Source organism: Mesoplodon densirostris, chromosome 1 (genome assembly GCF_025265405.1).
Source record: "Mesoplodon densirostris isolate mMesDen1 chromosome 1, mMesDen1 primary haplotype, whole genome shotgun sequence".
Lineage (NCBI taxonomy): Eukaryota > Metazoa > Chordata > Mammalia > Artiodactyla > Ziphiidae > Mesoplodon > Mesoplodon densirostris.
The window spans coordinates 88,054,353-88,076,764 of NC_082661.1; the positions used below are offsets into that span (position 1 = coordinate 88,054,353).

Here is a 22,412-nt window from a genome sequence, read left to right on the forward strand (position 1 = left end):
CCAGACCGGGGCACGAACCCGTATCCCCTGCATCGGCAGGCGGACTCTTAACCACTGCGCCACCAGGGAGGCCCTAGTTTTACTTTTAGAAAGTGCTGTTTCTTTTATTCTTGTGGGGTTTTTTGTTGTTGTTGTTCTATATATTTTATACCCATTTCTTTAGGAATTTCTCCTATAGACAGTATTTTTTTCAGTTCTATGTATATACAAAATATTTTATTTTCTTGCCATTTTTGTTTGGTTTGGCTTTAATAAATGATAAAAAGGAAATAGTAATTATTTATTTTTCTAATATTAAGCTTATTTTCTTTGTTTAGGAAACCTATTACTTGGTTCACAATTCAAAAGATTCAAAAGGGTATTCAGTGAAGTCTTCCTTCTCTCCTAGGGCCCTCTGAACCCATTTTACCTCTGTGGCATCCATTGTTACTAGTTTGTTTTTCTTTCCAAAGATAGTTTATGCTTATAAAAGTATATGCATACTTTTTTTGTATTTTACACCAGTGGGATCATACAATTCATACTTTTCTGCACCTTGCTCTTTTCATTTAACAAAGTGTCTTGGAAATTTTTCCATATGAGTATATGAAGAATTTTTCATTATTATAATTCATAACTCTCTGTATGGTATTTCTTTATACAAATGTATTATAATTTATTTAGCCAGTTGTGGGTTGATGGAACTTTAGATTGTTTTTAATCTTTTGCAGCTACCAAATGCTATCATGAATCATGACCTTATTACATTTGTTATTGACACATGTAAAATATATCTATATAAAATGAATTCCTAGAAGTAGAGTTGCAGGTCAAAGAGGTATGCATTTGCAATTTTGAAAACTATTACCAAGTTACCCTCCAAATCATATTCTCACTAGCAATATTTGAGAGTGCCTGTTTGCTCACACCGTAAAAAGTGGTTATTTCTAACTCTTTTTCCAAATATTTATTCTTGTAGATGATTTATTTCTTAGATTTAACTTGGATACCAAAATTATGCTTTATGATGTTTTCTTTTAGTCAATTCAGATACTCTCTCAAACATTTCAAACTTTTCTCAATCTTCGTTAGGAAAGGCAATTTTTGTTCTTGATAAATGTCTACAAAATGTGTGATAAATGTCTATGCATTCTCTAGAGTCACAAGTTTGGCATGCAAGGCTTTCTTTGACTTTTGTGAAGAAAGATATTTTACAGTTTGCCTTTTGTATGACATAACTCCATACTATATTTAGTTTCTTAAAGGGTAGAATCTTAGATTCTTTTAGAATTATTTAGTATTTAGTGGTTTGGACAGGGGCTTAAAAATTAGATCTCATCATTTTGCCTGTCATCTTGCACGTAGCAGTAGGAATACCAGGTAGCAATAAAAATACTATAAAACTTGGTAAAATTGCTTCTGATCTTGTTCTTTGCATCTTTATGGAACATATCTAAAGTTAATTAATTGGTGTTCTGTCTGGCATAACCTAAACAGATTTTTTTTTTTTTTTTGCGGTACGCGGGCCTCTCACTGTTGTGGCCTCTCCCGTTGTGGAGCACAGGCTCCAGACGTGCAGGCCCAGCGGCCATGGCTCACGGGCCCAGCCGCTCCACGGCATGTGGGATCCTCCCGGACTGGGGCACGAACCCGTGTCCCCTGCATCGGCAGGCGGACTCTCAACCACTGCGCCACCAGGGAAGCCCTAAACAGATTTTAATGTTTGTTTAAAATGCAGATTTCTCAGCCTCTTAAGATCTCTACTGTATGTCTGGGGGATAGCCCCAGGAATATATGTTTTAAAAGAGCACCACCATGTGACTCTGATACAGATGATTTGAATGGCTCACTTTGAGAAATACTCAGAGTGTCTGTATACTTAAAAGTGTGATATGTACAGCTAAAAGAATCTTAAGAGTTTATTGAACTAGTCATGTAGTACAGCTTCTCACTTATTATACAAACTCTTTTTATTTCACATTGGAGTATAGTTGATTAACAATGTTGTGATAGTTTCCATTGTACAGCAAAGTGATTCAGTTACACATTTTACCGTTTATGTTGTTACATAATATTGAGCAGAGTCCCCTTTGCTATACAGTAGGTCCTTGTCAGTTATCCACTTTAAATACTGCAGTGTGTACATGTCAATCCCAAACTCCCTAACTATTCCTTTCCCCCACCCTTCCCCCCTGGTAATCATAAGTTTGTCTCTAAGTCTGTGAGTCTGTTTCTGTTTTGTAAATAAGTTCATTTGTATCATTCCTTTTCAGATTTCGCATGTAAGTGATATAATGCAATATTTCTCTTTCTCTGTCAAACTTACTTCACTCAGTATGACAATCTCTAGGTCTGTCCATGTTGCTGCAAATGGCATTATTTCATTCTTTTTAATGGCTGAGTAATATTCCATTGTATGTATGTACCACATCTTCTTTTTCCATTCCTCTGTTGATGGACATTTAGGTTGCTTCCATGTCTTGGTTATTGTAAACCGTGCTGCAGTGAACATTGGGGTGCATGTATCCTTTCGGACCATGTTCTTCTCCAGATATATGCCCAGGAGTGGGATTGCGGATCATATGGTAGCTCTATTTTTAGTTTAGTTTAGTTTTTTAAAAATATTTATTTATTTATTTAGCTGTGTCGGGTCTTAGTTGCAGCACGCGGGATCTAGTTCCCTGACCAGGGATCAAACCTGGGCCCCCTGCATTGGGAGCGCAGAATCTTAGCCACTGGACCACTAGGGAAGTCCCTATTTTTAGTTTTTTAAAGAACTTCCCTACTGTTGTCCATAGTGGCTGTACCAATTTACATTCCCACCAACAGTGTAGGAGGGTTCCCTTCTCTCCACACCCTCTCCAGCATTTATTGTTTGTGGACTTTTTTATGATATCCATTTTGACTGGTGTGAGGTGATATCTCATTGTAGTTTTGATTTGCATTTCTCTAATAATTAGCGATGTTGAACATCTTTTCATGTGCCTCTTGGCCATCTGTATGTCTTCACAAACTCTTTTTATGCCATTTCTGATAGAGGATCATCTAACCCTACCTTAAAAGGATCCAGTAATGTGGAGTATAAGATTTAAAGACAATCTATTCCATTAATTGATACCTCCAACTGTTTTTTATTTTTATTTTTATTTTTTATTTTTATTATTTTTTTTCCTTTTTTGCGGTACGTGGGCCTCTCACTGTTGTGGCCTCTCCCGATGCAGAGCACAGGCTCCAGACGCACAGCCTCAGCGGCCATGGCTCACGGGCCCAGCCACTCCGCGGCATGTGGGATCTTCCCGGACCGGGGCACGAACCCGTGTCCCCTGCATCAGCAGGCAGACTCTCAACCACTGCACCACCAGGGAAGCCCCCTCCAACTGTTTTTTAAAATTACTCTTTAGAATTGAAATTTGTTTCCCTTTAATTCTGAACTAAATGACAATACAGAGTAAATCTAATTATTTGATGATAATGACCTTGTCCCCTTTTCTCTTGTCTTATGAAATCTTTTGCAGTTCTTTATTTTGATGCTTGAAAACTTAAGTTATTTTAATAGATGAATTAAAAATGGAGAGATTATTATAAGACTTCATTTAACTTTTCAAAAAGTTTTTGGAAACTAATTTTATACTGTAGATGTTCTCAGATAATTCATTTTGTCATTTTATGATGATAGTCTTTCTTTTTTAAGAAAAAAATCTTAAGCTTGCACTATAAAAAGGCACTATTATTTGTATAGAAAATAATCCAGAGTAATCTGGAAAAAAAATTCATTTTGCTTAGTTATTAAAAGAGCTGGATTTATATTCGTTTTCAAGCCTTTAAGGTGTATTTGCAAATTTGTTATCCTGTTAAGATAAAGTTATCTGAATAAATACCTCAAGAATGTTTATCCAGAGGTGTTTCCATTCCGGAGTCCTTTTCAATATGCTTATTTGAATTGTACAATTCCATTATAGGGAATACTAAATTCTGATTCCCTCTTAGTGAAAGAATCTATTTTCAACATAGTTCATGAACTTTCAAGAAGCATGTGATAACCTTAGAGATTCTGTTGTTCATTTCTTTCTTTTCTTTGTTTTCAGGTCAGTAATAGGAGGTTTAGAATGTTAATAAAATACGTGCCCAAAATCATTCAGTTTGCCTACTGGCAGATCCTGGACTCATACTCAGTTTTCATAACTTCTCATGCTTCTGCCTTTTGTATTAAATTGAGCTTTGACAGCTTTGTCTGAGCCTAGCCAGTGACTAGAATCGCACTACTGTGTCTGCTAAACTTGACACTCTTGAAAGGCAGGTGCTTTGTGACACTCATCTTGGTCTGGTTTGAACCAGGAGGTCAGTAAATGTTTCATGGATAAATGCTTTGAGTCAGCATGTTTTATTTTTTAAAATGCTTTTATTTTTCTTCTTAATACTAATTCTGCTGCCTGGAACACTTGAAAAATAAATTTTAACTATTATTCTTTACTCTTGTTGCACTTCAGGTTCACCTAGATAGCTTTTAAAATAATATGGGAATGGCATTGGTATTAACATCCCCATCCTTACTGATTCTAATGTGTAATCAGAATTGATGATTACTGCTGTCTGATAATATAATCTTTTATGTTCCTTTTTCATCAGGTGTTTATTGAGCCACCTACTATATGCTAGGTGCTGTGCACTGTTACATAACTCTCAGGGGCACCATTCACATAAAATATAGAATGAGAATTAAGAATACAAAGATAAGATGCTTCTGCCTTCATGTCTTCTCCTATCTAGACATCATTTGTGTTTCACAGGAACATGATTTGTTTTCTGCAGATGTTCTGTAATTTGTGGGTGATGGTATTAAAATGTAATGCCTCAGACTAAATGTGATGTTTCAGATATGATATGAGCAGTGCATAGTTCTATAATAATGCTGAATTCTTTGACTTAGACACTGTATTTTTATTAATGAAGCTTCAGTTTGTATGGGCACACCTCAAAGATACTGTGGGTTCAGTTCCAGACCACCACAATAAAGTGAATATCACAATAAAGTGAGTCACACGAAGTTTTTGGTTTCCCAGTGCACATAAAAGTTATGTTTACACAATACTATAGTCTGTTAAGTGTGCAATAGCGTTATGTCTAAAACAAAGCAACGTACTTACCTTAATTTAAAAGTACTTTATTTCTGAAAAAGGCTAAACATCATCTGACAGCACAGGGTTGCCAGAAACCTTCAATTTGTAAAAATCATAATATCTGCAAAGTGCAATATAGCAAAGTGCAATAAATTGAAGTATGCCTTCATTACCTGTTTCAGCAGCTGTTTCTGTTCACTTATATTAACTTATGGTAGACTAAGGTCCTGAGAACTTTTCTTTTTTTTAAATTTAATTTTATTTATTTTTTTATACAGCAGGTTCTTATTAGTTATCCATTTTATACATATTTAGTGTATATATATCAATCCCATCTGAGACCTTTTCATGCAGAAAAGTTCTCAGGTCAGGTTTGCTATAGTCTTTGCTAAGATTTAATCTTTGCCTTTAATCTTTGAGTTTTATGTTATTATTTCAAATCATTTTAGATGAATCAAATCGAAATTATGTGATATAATTTTAGAGATATATTTTCCCGGGAACAAGATTTAGCCTCAAGATATAATTAAAATCATACCTCAGATATAGCTAATAATTAAAGCATACATATATAAATGGAGAAAGTAAAATTTCTAATAAAATATTAATATACTTGATTTTTTTTCTATTAAATTTTATACCACCACGTTAAAACATCTAGGTGAAACAACTTGATGTTTAGAGAATCTTAACATGGGGTTACTGGTAGGTTTTTATTTTTCTTTTTCCAAATGTTATCTTGCTGTTTTAGGCACAACCAATGTCATTATCTTATTACAGTATGTCTTAGTCTGTTTGGGCTGCTACCAAAAGACAAAAAAATACCATAGACTGGGTGGATTAAACAATAAACATTTATTTCTCACAGTTCTGGGGGCTGGGAAGTCCAAGATCAAAGGGCTGAGAGATTCATTGTCTGCTGAGGACCTGCCTTCTGCTTCATAGATAACTGTCTTCTTAGTATGTCCTATGGTGGGAGGGGTTAGGGGCTCTTTTATCATAAGGGCACCAATTCCATTCATGAGAGCTCTGACCCTCATAACTTAATCACCTTGCAAAGGCCTCACCTCCAAATACCATCACATTGGGGATCAGGTTTCAGTATATGAATTTTGTGGGGACACATTTAGTCTGCGGTACAGTGTGTAATACGTAACATTTTTTTTAATCCATGTTTTCTGTTCATTATAGATACAATGACTATTCCACAGACCTTATTTCTTCTTAACTTTTTTCCTATGTCTCAGTATATCTTTAACTTATCTAGCCTGCATTAGTCAGTATCTCTTGATTTGGAACATTGAAAGGAGTGCTTAGAAAAAGAGTGTCAGAAGCAACTCATGTTCTTTTTACATCATTTTCTAGTTCCCAAATAATCGTAGTGAGTGTAAGCCCAGTAGCCATCTCAACAGTTCCAGTGATGTGAAAACAAAACTTTATCTGTGAAATATGTCTAGTGGTGTATAAAGATTCTCTTGTTGTGAGAACTTCAGACCCTCTAAGGAGGAAAGAGATCTGCTTTGGAATTATTAATTTTTAAATAGGAATGACTGTTTCCTAACTTCTATTTTAAGTTTGATGCAGCCCATTTTCTTATACTAATCATCTTTTTGAGCTCTCTTCTTCAACAGTAATTTTAACTGAGAACCCAAAGCTTTTGGCATTGGCCACAGTTATAATCAGAAATGGTCATTCTTTAAATTACTTCATGTTATGAAACTAAACCATGTGGTACTGGAACAGTTGCAATCTGTGGCTCTCAGATGTGGAAAAATAACATACTTTAACCAACTATTTCTCAGCTACATATATCTGCTACATTATGTGCTGTTTTCATGCTGTAATCTTAGAAATCAAGACAATAAGCCAGTTCTCTCTGGCAGAACCCTGTAAAAGTACTGATTTGTTTCTGGTCAGGTCTGGCTTTTTGCTTTTACTCACTGGAATGTCAATTCATTATTTTCTGTAGAAGATTCTTTTTTGAATGGAAATTCTGACTGTTATTACCTTGTCTTGATTCTGGTAAAGAGTATAGAAGTAGCTACTAAGAGAGTAGAAGTAGGAAAGAGAAGGTTGCAAGATACAGGATAAAGAAGTGAACTATTTACAATTAAACTTTTATTTATATCCTTTTTTTCAGTATAGTCTTTTCATATTGAACTTCTGAGTATTTACTTTGTTTTTGCTTTCTAGGTGATGGGAATTGCAGTGATACTAGAGGCTTAGAAATTGCTATAAAGCAACGTGTTGATGATGCACTCACTTCAAAACTTCCAATGTTTTACTTGGTCAACAGTCCTCATATTAGTTTAGTACCTTCTGCATATCCATTTCAAACAAACTTGGAATATAATTTCCTGAGTCTGAATTGGGCACAAGGGGACATTTCTTTGGAGATTGTGGATGGCCTAACTGGGAAGATCACCGAAAGGTTAGCGTCACTAATTTCTTCAAAAATCACATATTAAGCAAAACAATACATTTTAATACGATTTTTAAAAACTACCTTGTTTTTTGAATACAATTTTTTGAATTGTGATTAATAATAATAATAGTTATCAAGTGTGACTATGTTGCAGGCATTGTACTAATTAAAAAACTTTTTTTTTCCTGATGAGAACACAGGCCTGGAGAAGTTATATAATTTACCAAAGTTGCAAAGTAAATGGTAGAGCCAGCATTCAAAATCAGTCTCCAGATCCTTTGTTTCTCTAGTGATCATTAGCATTAGAATTGTATAATGTATTTGTTTTAAAAATTCAGTTTTTCCTACTGAATCTGAATGTCTGGATTTAGGTCTCCGGAATCTGTATTTTTGACAACTTTCCCAAATATTATTTATGTACACTTGAGTGTGAGAACTATTGTACTATGTTATACTGCTTTCTTATAAAAACCCTGTGGGTTAGGTGATACTGTTTATTTTACAGGTAAAGAAACTGAGATTCAAGCTAGTTTAAATATCTTGCTTAAAGTCACCCAACTATTAAGTGACACAACTAGGATTCTGATCTGGGCATTTTATTTCCAAAGCCTTTGTTCTTAGCCATAATATATTATGCCTTTTAGACATTTCTTTGTAATATCCCTGTCATTGATTATCAAGTAAAACTAAAATCCTCCTTTTAGTGTGAAAATACATTTATAATGTGGTAATGAATAATGTTAAAAGTTTAAGTGCCTAAATTTGCTTTCTTTGTGAAAGACAGATTTAAATTAAGATCACATACAAATGTTTCTTGGTATGAACTCAGTCAAGCATACTATTGCTTATTTCAACTAGGATGAATTATACTACTTATGCATTGAGTCAGCATAAAGAAATGTATTTCTATTAATAACAGACTACACACATACAAACAAAACAGGTCTTCTGTGGAAGACATTAAAAAACTGTTTACTGAGGGACTTCCCTGGTGCTCCAGTGGTTAAGACTCCATGCTTCCAGTGTGGGAGGCATGGGTTTGATCCCTGGTCAGGGAACTAATATACCCCATATGCCGCATGTCAAGGCCAAAAAAATATAATAAAAAAACTGTTTACTGAAAACATAAAATAATAGTATAACAAAGATGAAATTAATATAAAATGAGCTTAACTCATTTATTATGGCTAAGTGCTTGCCAGGTGATTGCAAAGAAAGCAGATATGATCTGATTATTCATCCCCAAAGCATTACATAAGGCAAAGAACACTTTAGCAGTATAATCCACGAAGAAGAACAGTTCTGAGTAACTGCAACAAATAACATGGTATCAACCTTCATAAAGCAGAAATTACAGAAAATAAAAGGATAAATAGAAATACACTATTAGTTGAGGCAATAATTCACCTCTTTCAGTTCATAGTAGATTGAGTAAACAAAACAATAAGCAAGAATATAAGTCTTAAATAACAATAAGGTAGATTTGATTAATTTCTTTAAAACTCTGTACCATAAAATATAAAATATACCTGCTTTTCAAGAACCTGCAGAACATTAACAAAAATTGATCATATGTTAGGCCACAAAGAAAATCTGAAATTCTAAGAAGTAAAAGTGATGTAGACAGTGTTCTCTGTTTGTGATGCAATCATACTGTAAATAACAAAATCAGAATATTTAGAAACCACTTTCATTGGGAAAAAGAAGTTCTCCAACTTTTGGCTCAAAGAGGAAATATAAAATGAAACCACAGAATATTTAGAATACAGAATATTTAGAATATTTAGAAAACAAGGATATTTAGTGCATTACATTTCAGAACTTGTAGGATATACAGCTAAAGCAAAGTGAATGGAAAAGCCAATTCTTTAGATGCTTATAGCAACAAACAATGAAAATAAACAGAATGAAGAAGTTCATAAAACTAGAAATGTAAATTAAAGATCTAGAGAACTGAAGAAGTTAGAAATGATCATAAAAAACTGATTCTGTGAAAAAATATCAGTAGTTAATCTCATATATACTAATGATAAAGGAGTAATTACAGAGAAAGTTAAAAGAAGTCATAAGAAACTTCTTTGCCCTACCATGCAAATATATTTGAAAATCTGGGTGCAATGCATATATTTCTAGGAAAAAATTTTTCTAAAATTGGTACAGAAGAGGGAAAAAATCTAACATTATTTTCTTGAGAAAGTTACCAAGAAGGTGCCCTACCTCTTTTTCAAAGAAAACACCATTCTGAGGTGGTTCGGATTAATTTTATACATCTTTAAATAGCAGGAACTTCCAGTGCTATCTAAAAAGATAGAAAACATTCAAATACTTTTATGAAGCAAGTGTATCATTGATACTTAAACCTAATAGAAGATTGCTGTCCCGCTACTACAAATGTTAACAGACCAAGCTCACTTTTATATCTAAGCAAAATTGCTAAATAAAATATTAGGAAGCAGAACCTTAAAATAATATATTTTATACAATAATACCAAGTGGCATTTTTTCTAGAAATGTGAGAATAACATAATAAAAATAATACCAAATTAGAAACTCGTATTAATATAATTTGTCATATTGATTGATCTAGGGAAAAACACCATATATTCATTTTCATAAATTCTAAGAAGGCATGTAATACAGCTCTACAACTATTCTAGATAAAGATACTCAATAAAAGAGGAATAGATATTTTTGTTAAGGGTAAAATATATCTTTATTAGTCCAAAAGTGCCATCATGATTAATGATGAAATCTCAGAGTCATTTCTACTAACATCTGAAACAAGACATGATTGTTTACTGTTATTGCTGTTATTTAACATGTTACTTAATGCATTTGAACAAAAGAAAGAAATGAGAGATATAAAATATTGGAAAGGAGGAGGTAAAATTACAACTCTTTGTATATGGTATCATTTTATACCTGAAAAGCCCAAGAGAATCGTCTAAAAAACCACCACCAAAAAAAGGTATGATGGTGGAAAATTAATATATAGAGATTAGTACATTTCATTAATAGGCATGTATGTTAACTATTACTGCATATAAACTATCTCAAAACTTAGTGGCTTAAAACAACAACCATTTATTGCTGTTCAAGTCCTTAGGTCAACTGAGCTAGATTTGGTCAGGCCCTCCCATGTGTCTGGGGTCCACTCTAGGTCAGCTGTAGGGCATCTTGGCTGATCTTAGAGGGACCTCTGGGCTCTGGTCCATGTGTTCTCTCACCTTCTAGTAGACCAGTCTTAGGAGGCTCACATGGCAGAGGAAGGGGTCCCGAGAGAATGAGAACACAAAGCCTCTTGAGGCCCAGGCTTGGAACTGGCACATAGTCTATTTTATGCACCAAAACAAGTCACAAGTCCAGCCCAAATTCATGGGGAGGAGCAATCAACCATAGTTAGTGATGGGAGAATCTGAAAAGTTACATCGTAAAGAGCATGGAGACAGGGAGGAATAAAGGATTTTGGCAATTTTTGTAATCTATCAGGAGAACAACTAATGAGAATATATAATGAAGGGAAAGAGTTACAATAGCAAGAAAGCCCATGATCTGTGGACCCACTTCTATTAGAAACATAGAAAAATACATATCTGTATGTGCATACACACACATATATATATGGAGGGTGGTGAGGTGAGTGTGTATAATTTACTTTTTTAGTGAGTCAAAATTTACAAAGAGTGAAATGTACAATTTCATGAGTTCATATATATATATATATATATATATATATATATATATATATATGTGTATATATATATATATATATATGCCTGTGTAACCATTACCCTAGTCAGAATACAGGACATTTTCTTCATTTCAGAAAATACTTCTTTGCCCTCTTCTAGTCAATCCTTGGTAGAACCACTGTTTTAATTTGGATCACCATAGATTAATTTTGCTTCAAACAAAAGAAATGTTCCAAATATCCATCTTCTGCTTTAATTTTTAATGCAATACTCTGATAACTTAAACTATAACTTCATAAAAGAAATTAGCTTCAGAAAGTTTAATATTCAGAATAATTTTATGTAAAAAAATTTCACTGTATGCACTGCACATAATTGAGATAAATACTTGTAGATTCTGTGTTGATTTTAATCCTTACAAGTGCCAACATAAATACTGAATAATGATTAGTGAATGTTTCATTCTTTTCTACTTCAGTTCCCCATTTAAAAGTGGTGTGTCAATGGCAAGTCGGCTTTGTAAGGCTGCGATGTTAAGTCGATTTAAGCTGCTTGCCAATGAAGCTAATAAAGAATATTTACTGGTAGCCAGTACATATCATGCAGCTAAGGTAAGTCTTAAAAGGAATGAAGCTAATTACTGAAATAAAAATTTAAGACAATAATAATGTGGTAACTTTATAATGATGATGATACATAGCAAAAGTTGGGTAAATAGTTCCTGAAAATAAGAGATTGCCATGTAGTGGTAAAATTAATTTTTAAGTGAACATGCTGGAAATTGGATATGTAAATAACTGTTGCCCCTGAAAGTAGCTACCTCAGTATGGTGTGTACCTACTTAGACAATATTGATCAAAACCTACTGTCGTACCCAGAGGAACAAAATGGTAATAAAATTTCTTATGTATATGATATTAGCTATGTTAACTATAGTATTTAAGTATTCTAAAATGATATATTAGCATATTCATACAAATTAATTTGCCTATCTTAAAATTGTGAAACACCTTTAATTTGAGTTTGTGATTTGGGCTTAAGTGATGTAGATAGCCTTTTTCTATCTTTAAAAATATATATTCTTTTTTTAGTATTACAAACATAATTCATGTTTGAGTAGAGAATTTGGAATTTTCTTTTTAAGTACAGAAGGGAAATATTACTTATAAATCCACCTACTACTCAAATATAATACTCTAATCTTGTAATGTAAGCATGTTATTTCAGTTTCTTGTCATGTATTTATATTTTTGTGTATGCATATATTTTAAAATATTAAGCTTATATTATATATGCTTGTTAATCTGATTTTTTCATTCAACATACTATGACCCGAGCCATTTCATAATATGATATATCCATGTTATCAAATTATTAAATACAAATTGTTTTTGATAACCTAATTTCAGTTTCAGTAATAATATAGTATTATGTGAAAGTCTCTTAATTTCACCAATATCTTAATACTCAAACTGTATAATTCCATCCTGTAAAGCAATTAATATTAACTATAGGTTTGTTTGTATATATAAACATTTTTAAGTATAAAAGCTTACCTAGACAATTTCCGGTTTGGCATAAAGAGGTTGCAAGTCATCTCTGGAAAAAATATAAAACTGGACAAAATTATCAGGGGTAAAAAACCCTTTTTACAACTCTGGAAATTAACTAAAGGCAAAAAACACACTGAGAAGTGTATATTCTTGTAAAACTTTTAGAACTTTGGGTAAGAACAGCAGGAATTTGTGGCACCATTGCCCAAAGCTGTTGCTGTTCTCTCTCCTTCCTCTCTGCTAGTTTGAACGGCAAGAACTGTAGTTTTATCAGATTGAGAATGCCACCAAAAGTAGTAGATTTTCTGCTAGAGGGGATGAACTTGATTTGTGGCAGAGGGTGAAAATTTGTGACTTTTTCAACTAAATGTGCCAAACCTGGTAGAGGAAAAAAATGGAGAAAATCAGTAACTTCGCCGGCCCAAGGTTGCATGCAGTCCTTGGGGAAAGTGGTATACCAGTTAGTAACTTAACAGGTAGATCTTGGAAGTGAAAGAGCCATGGAAGGGTTGAAAGAAATTCTCTATATATCCTTGGCTGACTGAGAAATTACACTCATGTGCAATGGAGACTCAAGAGAACCCAGTAAAGAGTGAAAGTGTGAAATAGAACTGCCTGCAACATTAAATACACTGTACCACCCACCCCTCCCCGAATGAATTGATCCGAAAAAGGTGGAAGCCTTTTAGGTTTAAGGTGTTTGAGCATAATGTCTGCTGAAATCTTTTCCTTATCACTAAGCTATTTGTTTATCACTAAGCTTTGCAGATACAGGGTAACCCCTAGGAAGCCAGGCTAAAACATAACAAAATTGGAAAGAGACAGTACACACCATGGGGAAAACAGATCTCACAATTGCAGCAAACTTAAAAAAAAAACAAAAAAACAGAATCCAGAGTTGCTACAATATATTATCTAAAAGTCTGTTTCAACCAAAAATTATGGGATATGTAAAAAACAGGAAAGTAAAACCTATACTCAGGAAAAATAACATTCAATAGAAACTAGTTCTGAGTGGATCCCAATGTTGAATATAGCAAAGGCTTCAAAGCAGCTATTATAAATATGTTCAAGTAATTAAAGGAAAATACAACAATGTTTCAGTAAATAGGTAATCTCGGTAGAGAAATAGAAACTACAAAAAAGAAAAACCCCAAATGAATATCCTAGGATTGAAACAACATATAATAACTGAAATGAATATAATTCTCTAGATGGGTTCAACAGTACATTTGAGATTGCAGAAAAAATATCAGTGGACTTTGAAGATAGATCAAAAGAAATTATTTTAATGGACAGAATGAAACAGGTTAAAGAAAAATGAACAGAACTTCAAAGATTTGTGGAACAGTATTAAGTGTACCAACTTATGTTGGGTTGCCTCCGTTTTTTAAGTAAAAATAAAAGTCACATTTTTCATTTTCACCAAGAACGTTATTGAACAACGTATTTATTACCCTTTTGTTCCACTACATTCTGCCATTTTTCAGGCAACTTCATAATTCCATCTTCCCAAAACTTTTTCTTTTCAAGTAAAGAACTGCTCTGTGTACCTTTTACAGTCTTCCAGGGAATTGAAATTTTTTCCATTAAGAGAATTTTATAAAGAGCGAAATAAATGGAAATCCAAAGGTACAATGTCTGGTAAATATAGCAGATGAATCAGAACCTCCCAGCCAAGGTGTAACAACTTTTGCCTGGTCATCAAAGAAACATGCTGTCTTGCGTTATCCTGATGGAAGATTATGCATTTTCTGTTGCCTAATTCTGGATGCTTTTCATCTAGTGCCGCTTTCAGTTGGTCTAATTGGGAGCAGTACTTGTTGGGATTAATTGTTTGGTTTTCTGAAAGGAGCTCATAATGGAGGACTCCCTTCCAATCCCAGCATATACACAACATCAACTTCTTTGGATGAAGACCAGCGTTTGGTGTGGTTGGTGGTGGTTCATTTCACTTGCCCCACGATCTCTTCCATTCCACATTATTGTACAGTATCCACTTTTCATCGCCCGTCACAATTTGTTTTAAAAATGGAATGTTTTCATTACATTTAAATAGAGAATCGCATGTGGAAATACAGTCAAGAAGGTTTTCTTTTGCTTAACTTATGTGGAACCCAAATATCAAAGTGATTAACATAACCAAGCTGGTGCAAATGATTTTCAGCACTTGATTTGGATATTTTGAGTATGTTGGCTATCTCCCGCATGGTATAACTTTGATTGTTCTCACTTAATGTCTTGATTTGGTCGCTGTCAACTGCAACTGGACTACCTGACCATGGAGCATCCTCCAGCAAGAAATCTCCAGCACCACACTTCAGAAACCACTTTTGACACGTTTGATCAGTCACAGTACCTTCTCCGTACACTGCACAAATCTTTTTGTGCATTTAGGCTGTGTTTTACCTTTCTTGAAATAATAAAGCATAATATGCTGAAAATGTTGCTTTTTTTCTTCCATTAAAATGGCTACACAAAAATTCACCGATTTTGATAAGTCTTTTTTTAAATGCACAATGATATGACAGCTGTCACATACAATCTAACAAAATTGTTTTGAATGAAGTTGAAGACAACTAAGTGATACTAGAGCCATCTTACGGAAAAAACCAAACAAACCTTTTGGCCAACCCAATGCTAGGAATCCTAGAAGAAAAGGAGAGAGAAAAGGGATCAGGAAAAACACTTGAAGAAATTACTAAAAAAAAAAACCCATATTTGAGGAAGAATATTAACAGATCCAAGAAGCTCAAGAAACCCCAAGAAAGAGAAAAATAAAGATTCACACCTAGGTACATCATAGTCAAACTGCTTAAGACCAAGATAAAGAGAAAATCTTGAAAGCAGCAAGAGAGAAAATAGTTATCAACCATAGACCAATACATTTAAGGCTGATTTCTCATTAGCAGTAATGGAAGCAAACCCAGAAGAGCCAAAGCAATCTTGAAAAAGAACAAAGTTGGAGGATTCACACTTCTTGATTTCAGAGCATACTACAAAGTCATAATAATCAAGATAGTATAATACTGGTATTAGTATAAACATATAGATCAATGGAATATAATTGACAATCCAGAAATAAACCCTGGCAATTATGGTCAAGTGATTTTTAACAAGAGTGCCAAGATCATTCAGTGGGGAAAAAATAGTCTTTTCAGTAAGTAGTCCTAGGACAACTGAATATCCCCATGGAAAAGAATGAACTTGGACTTCTACCTCATACCATATACAAAAATGAACTCAAAATGGATAGACCTATGTAAGAGCTAAAACTATAAAACTCAGAGAAAAACATAGGAGAAAATATTTGTATTCCTAAGTAAGAAAAAAGGCCTCTTAGATCTGATAACAAAAACACAATCCAGAAGAGAAAAAAAATAGTATTTTAAACTTCATTAAAAGTAAAATTTTTGCATTTCATAAATTATCATTAGGAAATTTGCAAATTATATATTTAATAAGGACTTGTATCCAGAATACACAAAAAACGTTTGCAACTCAATAATAAAAAGACAGATGACCAAATTTTTTGAATGAGCAAAGGATTTGAACAGACATTTCTACAAAGAAAATTTTAAAATGGCCAGTAAGCATATGATGTTCAACATAGTCATTAGGAAAATGCGAATGAAGACCACAGTGATATACTACTTTACGCACATTAGGACATAGCTATAATAAAGAATGACATTAACAAATGTTGTCAAGAATGTGAAAAAATTGGAACTATCATGCATTGTTGATAGGAATATAAACTGGTACATCTACTTTGGAAAACAATTTAACAGTTCCTCAAAAAGTTAAATATGAGTTATCATGTAACCCAGGAATTTCACTCCTAGGTATATGCATAAAAGAATTGAAAACACTTATCCACACCAAAACTTATACATAAATGTCTGTAACAGTATTCATAATACAGAAAAGGTAGAAACAATCCAAATGTTCATCCACTGATGAATGGATAAACAAAATGTGGCATGTCCATACTATGGACTACCATTCATCCGTAAAAGGAACTCTGAAGTACTGATACATTCTACAGTGTGGGTCAACCTTGAAAATGTTAAGTGACAGAAGCCAGCCACAAAAGGCTGCATGTATGATTCCATTTATATGAAATGTCTATAATAGGCAAATTCATAGAAACAGAAAGTAGATTACTGATTTCCAGGGGCTGTGGGGAGGAGAGAATGAAGTGTGACTGCTAATGGGTCAGCATTCCTTTAAAAACAAAAGCAAAATAAAAACATTGCCAGGTAGACAAAAATTAAGAAAGTTTGTTGTTAGCAGCACTTCTCTAGAAGGAATTCCAAAGGAAGTCCTTGAGGCTTGGCAGAAATTATACCAGATGATAACAAGTCTACAGGAAGGAATAAAGAATACTATAAACAGTAATTATGTGGGTATATATAAAAGATGTGTGTATTTTTTCTCTTTATTTTCTTTAAAAAACCAAAGTTGTTTAAAATTATTTTAGCACTGTATTATTGAATTTTATAATGTATGTAAGTGGAGTATAAATGGCAATAATAAAGGACAGAGAAAGAAATGGATCAATATTGGAATAAAGTTGCTATATATTAGCAGGATTAAGTCACTATGAATCTGAAGCAGACTATGGTAAGAGAAAGAGGCATATTGTAATTCCTAAAGTAGCCATGAAGAGAATAGCTGGAAAACTACAGCTAAAACATCAACAGAGGAATTAAAATGGCGTACTAAAAATGCATTTTTAAAAGGGCTAGAAGGCAATAAAGCAGCAGAGAAATAAAGGACACAGAACTTGGAAAATAAAGTGAAATGGCAGACATAAATCCATTATATCAATAATTACATTAAATTTGAATATTCTAAATGCTCCAGAAAAAAGACAGAGATTTTTCAGATTGGGCTAAAAAGAAAGATCCAACTGTATACTGTCTTTAAGAGACACATTAAATTCAAAGACACAAATAGATTGAAAGTAAAAGGATGAAAAAAAGACATACCAGGCAAACAATAGCAGTAAGAGAGCTGGAGTGTTTATATTAATATCAAACAAGTACACATCAAGATGAGCAATATAACTAGAGACAAAGGGTAACGTGTTATAATGGTAAAAGGTTAATACATTAGGAACATACAACAATTATATAAGTATATGGGTAGAACAGCAGAACCCCAAAATACATAAGCAAAAAGTGACAGTATTTAAAGGTGAAATGGACAATTCTGCAATTATAGTTGGAGGTTTTAATGTTCCTCTCTCAGTAATTTATAGTTCAACTATACAGAAAATCAGTAAGAATATAGAAGGCTTGAATAACACTACAAACCAACCAGACTAAGCACTATACACAACAGCAGAATATACATTCTTTTCAAATACACATGGGGCATTCTCCACTATAGGCCATATAGGCCATAAAGCAAGTCTCAATAAGTTTAAAAGGATTAAAATCACACAAAGTATATTCTAACTGCTATGGAATTAAATTAGAAATCAACAACAGAATGAAATCTAGAAATAATTATACATTTGGAAATTAAACAACTTCTAATCCACATGTCGAAGAAATTACAAGGGAAATTAAGAAATATCTCAAACTGAATGAAAATGAAAATACAGCATATTAAAATTTAGAGAATATAATCAAAGAAGTGCTTAGAAATGCATAGCTTTAAATGCTTATATTAGAAAGGAAGAGAACCATAAAATCAGTTATTTAACCTTCCACCTCAAGAAGTTAGAAGAGCAAATTAAAAAAAAAAATGAGAGAAGAAATAATATAGGATGGGTTGGAAATTAATGAGATAAAAGACAGGAAAATCAGTAGAAAAATCAATGAAATCAAATGTTGGTTCATTGAAAAAATCAACAAAAAAATTCATAATACTTTAGCTAGACTAAAGAACTAAGAAATAACTGAGAAATAAGAGACAACGCAAGTGATCAAAATCTTGATGAAAGAAGAGTCATCACTGAAGACCCCAAAGAGGTAAAATAATTATAAGGAAATACTATAAACAACCTTTTGTCAACAAATTAGACAAGTTAGATGAAATGGATGCATTCCTAGAAAGACAAATTACAAAACTTGACTAAACAGAACATCTGAATTGAACTAAAGTAAAAAAAAATTGAATTATTAGTTAAAATTCTTAAAGAAAAGCACAAGTGCAGTTATGGCTTCGCTGGTGAATTCCACCAAACATAACAGCAAAAATTAACATAAATCCTACAAAAAATGTTTAATAAAATAAAGGAGGAGAGAATGCTTCCCAACTCATTTTATGAGGCCAGTATAATAACCCTGATACCAAAAGTGGGCAGAAACATCACAGGAAGTGAAAACTACAAATCAGTATCTCTTAGGAACATAAATGCAAAAATTCTTCATAAGATATTTACAAACCAAATCCAGCAACATATAAAAAGGATTATACACCATGACCAAGGAGGTTTATTCCAGGATGCAAGGGTGATTTAACATCAGAAAATCATTTGATGTATTATGTGAATATATTCAAGTTCAAAACCCATACTTATCTCAGTAGATGTACATAATGCATTTGACAAAATCCAACACCTATTCACAATAAAAACACTGAACAAATAAGAAATAGAAGTGAACTTCCTTAACCAGATAAAGGGCATCAATGAAAAACTACAGTTTACCTGACAGTGCTGAAAAGCTGAATACTGTTTCCCCTTCCCCCAAAGATTGCTCTCACCACTTCTAGTCAGCATGATCTATAGGTCCTAGGTAGAGCAGCAAGGCAAGAAAAAGGAATAAAAGGCATCCAGACTGGAAAGGAAGTAGAAAAACTGTCCTTATTTCTAAATGATCTTGTATGTAAAATATCCTGTGGAATCTACCAAAAACAACTATATCATATGTGAATTTAGCACACAGTGTAAGAACAATATAGAAAAATAAATTGTATATTTATATACTAGGACTGAACACTCCAGAATTAAACTTGAGAAAAAAATTTCATCCACAGGAGCATAAAAATAAACTTAGGAATAAATTTAATAAAAGAAGGTAAGAACTGTACACCAAAAATGATGAAACATTGCTGAGAGAAATTTAAAAAGACCTAAGTAAGTGAAGAGATGTACCAATTCATAGATTGGAAAACTCAGTGTTATTAGAATGTCACTTCTCTCCTAAATAATCAATGAATTCAGTGCAAGTTCTATCAGAATCCCAGTAAGCTTTTGTGTAGAAACTGACAAGCTGATTCTAAAATTGTTAGTAAAATCCAAAGGACATAGAAGAACCAAAACAATTTTTAAAAAGAACAAAATTGGTAGAGTTACCCTACCTAGTTTCAACAACTTACCATAAAGCCACAGTAATCAAGACAATGTATTGATGTAATGATAGACATATAGATTAATGGAACAGAATAAGAGACCAGAAATACGCCCACACACTTACGATCAATTGATTTTGTACAAAGGTACAAAGTAATTTAATGGGAGAAAGAACAATCTTTTCAACAAATGGTGCTAGAACAGTTCGGTATCTCTGGGCAAGCCAAAAAATTAACTTAGACTTATATCAGTCATACAAAAACTTCAAAATGGATCGTAGAACTAAAAGAGGTAAAAACTATAAAAACTTCCAAAGAAAATGTGAGGAAACATTTGTCTTCCTAGGTTAGGCACATTTTTCTTATATATGACCCCAAAAGCACAATCCATAAAAGAAAAAATTGATGGACTCCAGAATTTAAAACTTGGATTAAGAAAATGAAGATAGGGCTTCCCTGGTGGCGCAGTGGTTGAGAGTCCGCCTGCCGATGCAGGGCACACGGGTTCGTGCCCCGGTCCGGGAAGATCCCACATGCCACGGAGCGGCTGGGCCCGTGAGCCATGGCCGCTGAGCCTGTGCGTCCGGAGCCTGTGCTCCGCAATGGGAGAGGCCACAACAGTGAGAGGCCCACGTAACGCAAAAAAAAAAAAAAAAAGAAAATGAAGATACACACCACAGAATGGAAGAAAATACTTGCAAATCATACACTTGACAAAGGTCTTAGATCTAGAATAGATAAAGAACTCCTATAACTTATTATTAAGTGGGCAAACAACCCAGTTTTTCAAAGTGGCAAATAATGTATACAAATGGCTAATACACATATAAAAGATACTCAGCCTGATTACTCCTTAGGGAGATGCAAAATCAAACCACAATGAGATACCACTGCACACCTACTAAAATCCAAAAGACTGACTACACCAGGTGTTTTTGTGGAGAAACTAGAAACCTGTTGCACTGCTGACGGGAATGTTAAAATGGTATAAAGCACTTTGGAAGACAGTTTGGCAGTTTGTTATGGAGACAAACATATACTTACCATGTGATCCAGCACTTCCATTGGTATCTATCCAGTAGAAACAAAAACTTATATCCACACAAACCTCTACATAAATGTTTACAGCATCATTATTTATAGTAGCCAAACCTGGAAACAGTTCAAATGTTCACCAGCTAGTGAATGCATAAACAATGTGATATATCCATATGATGTAATACTAATAACAATAAAGAGGAACAAACTGATACATCAAACAACATGAATGAATCTGAAAATGGTATGCTAACCGAAGGAAATCTGACACAAAAGAGTACATGCTGTGTTAATCACTTTTAATGAAATTTCTTGAAAAAGCAAAACTAGAGACAAAGTAGATTCGTGATTGCCTAGGACTGGGGCTGGAAATATAGAGCACAATGGAACTTCTTGCAGGTGATGGAATTGTTTTGCAACTGGACAGTGATGGTTGCACACATATATAAATTTAGTAAAACATCAAACTGTATACTTACTAGTGGGTGAATTTATGGTATACATATATTACCTAAGTATAGCTGTTTTTTTTAAGTATGTTCATTTAAAAAAAATGAAAGGAAATAAACCAAAATATTAATGATGGTTAGTTATCTATAGTTTGGGGATTACAGGTGATTTTTATTTACTTCTGTTTTCTCTATTTTCAAGTTTTCTGTAATGAGTATGATTACTCTTCTAATTAAAAATTAAAGAAGAAAAATTGTCTTTTAGGAGTGTTGGGAAGGAAAATTTTTAGTTTCAAAAACAATACTGAGGAAAATGGGAAATCAAAAAGGGTTTTCTTAATTTTTAAAATGTCAAACTAAAGAAAGAAGATTAGGGCTACTTACTTTTCATAAGCCTAATTCTGCCTATATTCTATAATTCAATATTTTTTTCTTTCTGTAGCATATGTCTGGATCCTATCAAGAAGCTAAAACTTTGTTGAAATCCGACTTACAGCGGCATGGCTATGGCTCCTGGATTGTGAAATCTCCCTGTATAGAGCAATTTAGTATGTGAATTAAGTAATCCATTGTCATGTTCAAAAAAATTTTTTTTCGTGTGTTTTGACTACTAAAATTTTTTTTTAAATGGTGGTTTTCAGCTTTTAAAATCAGAGTCATGCAACAGCAGTGTTCAGAGATTGCTGAAACTTTGTAAATATTCATGTCAATTTACGTTGAAACATTAGGGTTTTAAATGTTTTTTAGTTTTTGAAAAAATACCTGCTTCATTATATAGCTATTTTGTATTTATTTTTATAGACATTATAAAGCTATTACCCTTTTGTAATTTAAAAGAATATTCATTTTCT

The 22,412-nt window shown here is 33.3% G+C and overlaps 1 protein-coding gene across 2 annotated transcripts in view; it reads left to right on the forward strand.

Annotated features, from left to right (window-relative positions):
• ADAD1 (adenosine deaminase domain containing 1) overlaps positions 1-22,117 on the forward strand; it is a 46,284-nt gene extending 24,167 nt beyond the window's left edge. For both annotated transcript variants that reach the window (XM_060088915.1, XM_060088924.1), the window contains exons 9-11: positions 7,290-7,527; positions 11,692-11,824; positions 22,004-22,117. In XM_060088915.1, coding sequence (XP_059944898.1) covers positions 7,290-7,527; positions 11,692-11,824; positions 22,004-22,117 — 485 coding nt within the window. The remainder of the gene's footprint in view (positions 1-7,289; positions 7,528-11,691; positions 11,825-22,003) is intronic.
• The last annotated feature ends 295 nt before the right edge of the window (positions 22,118-22,412 follow it).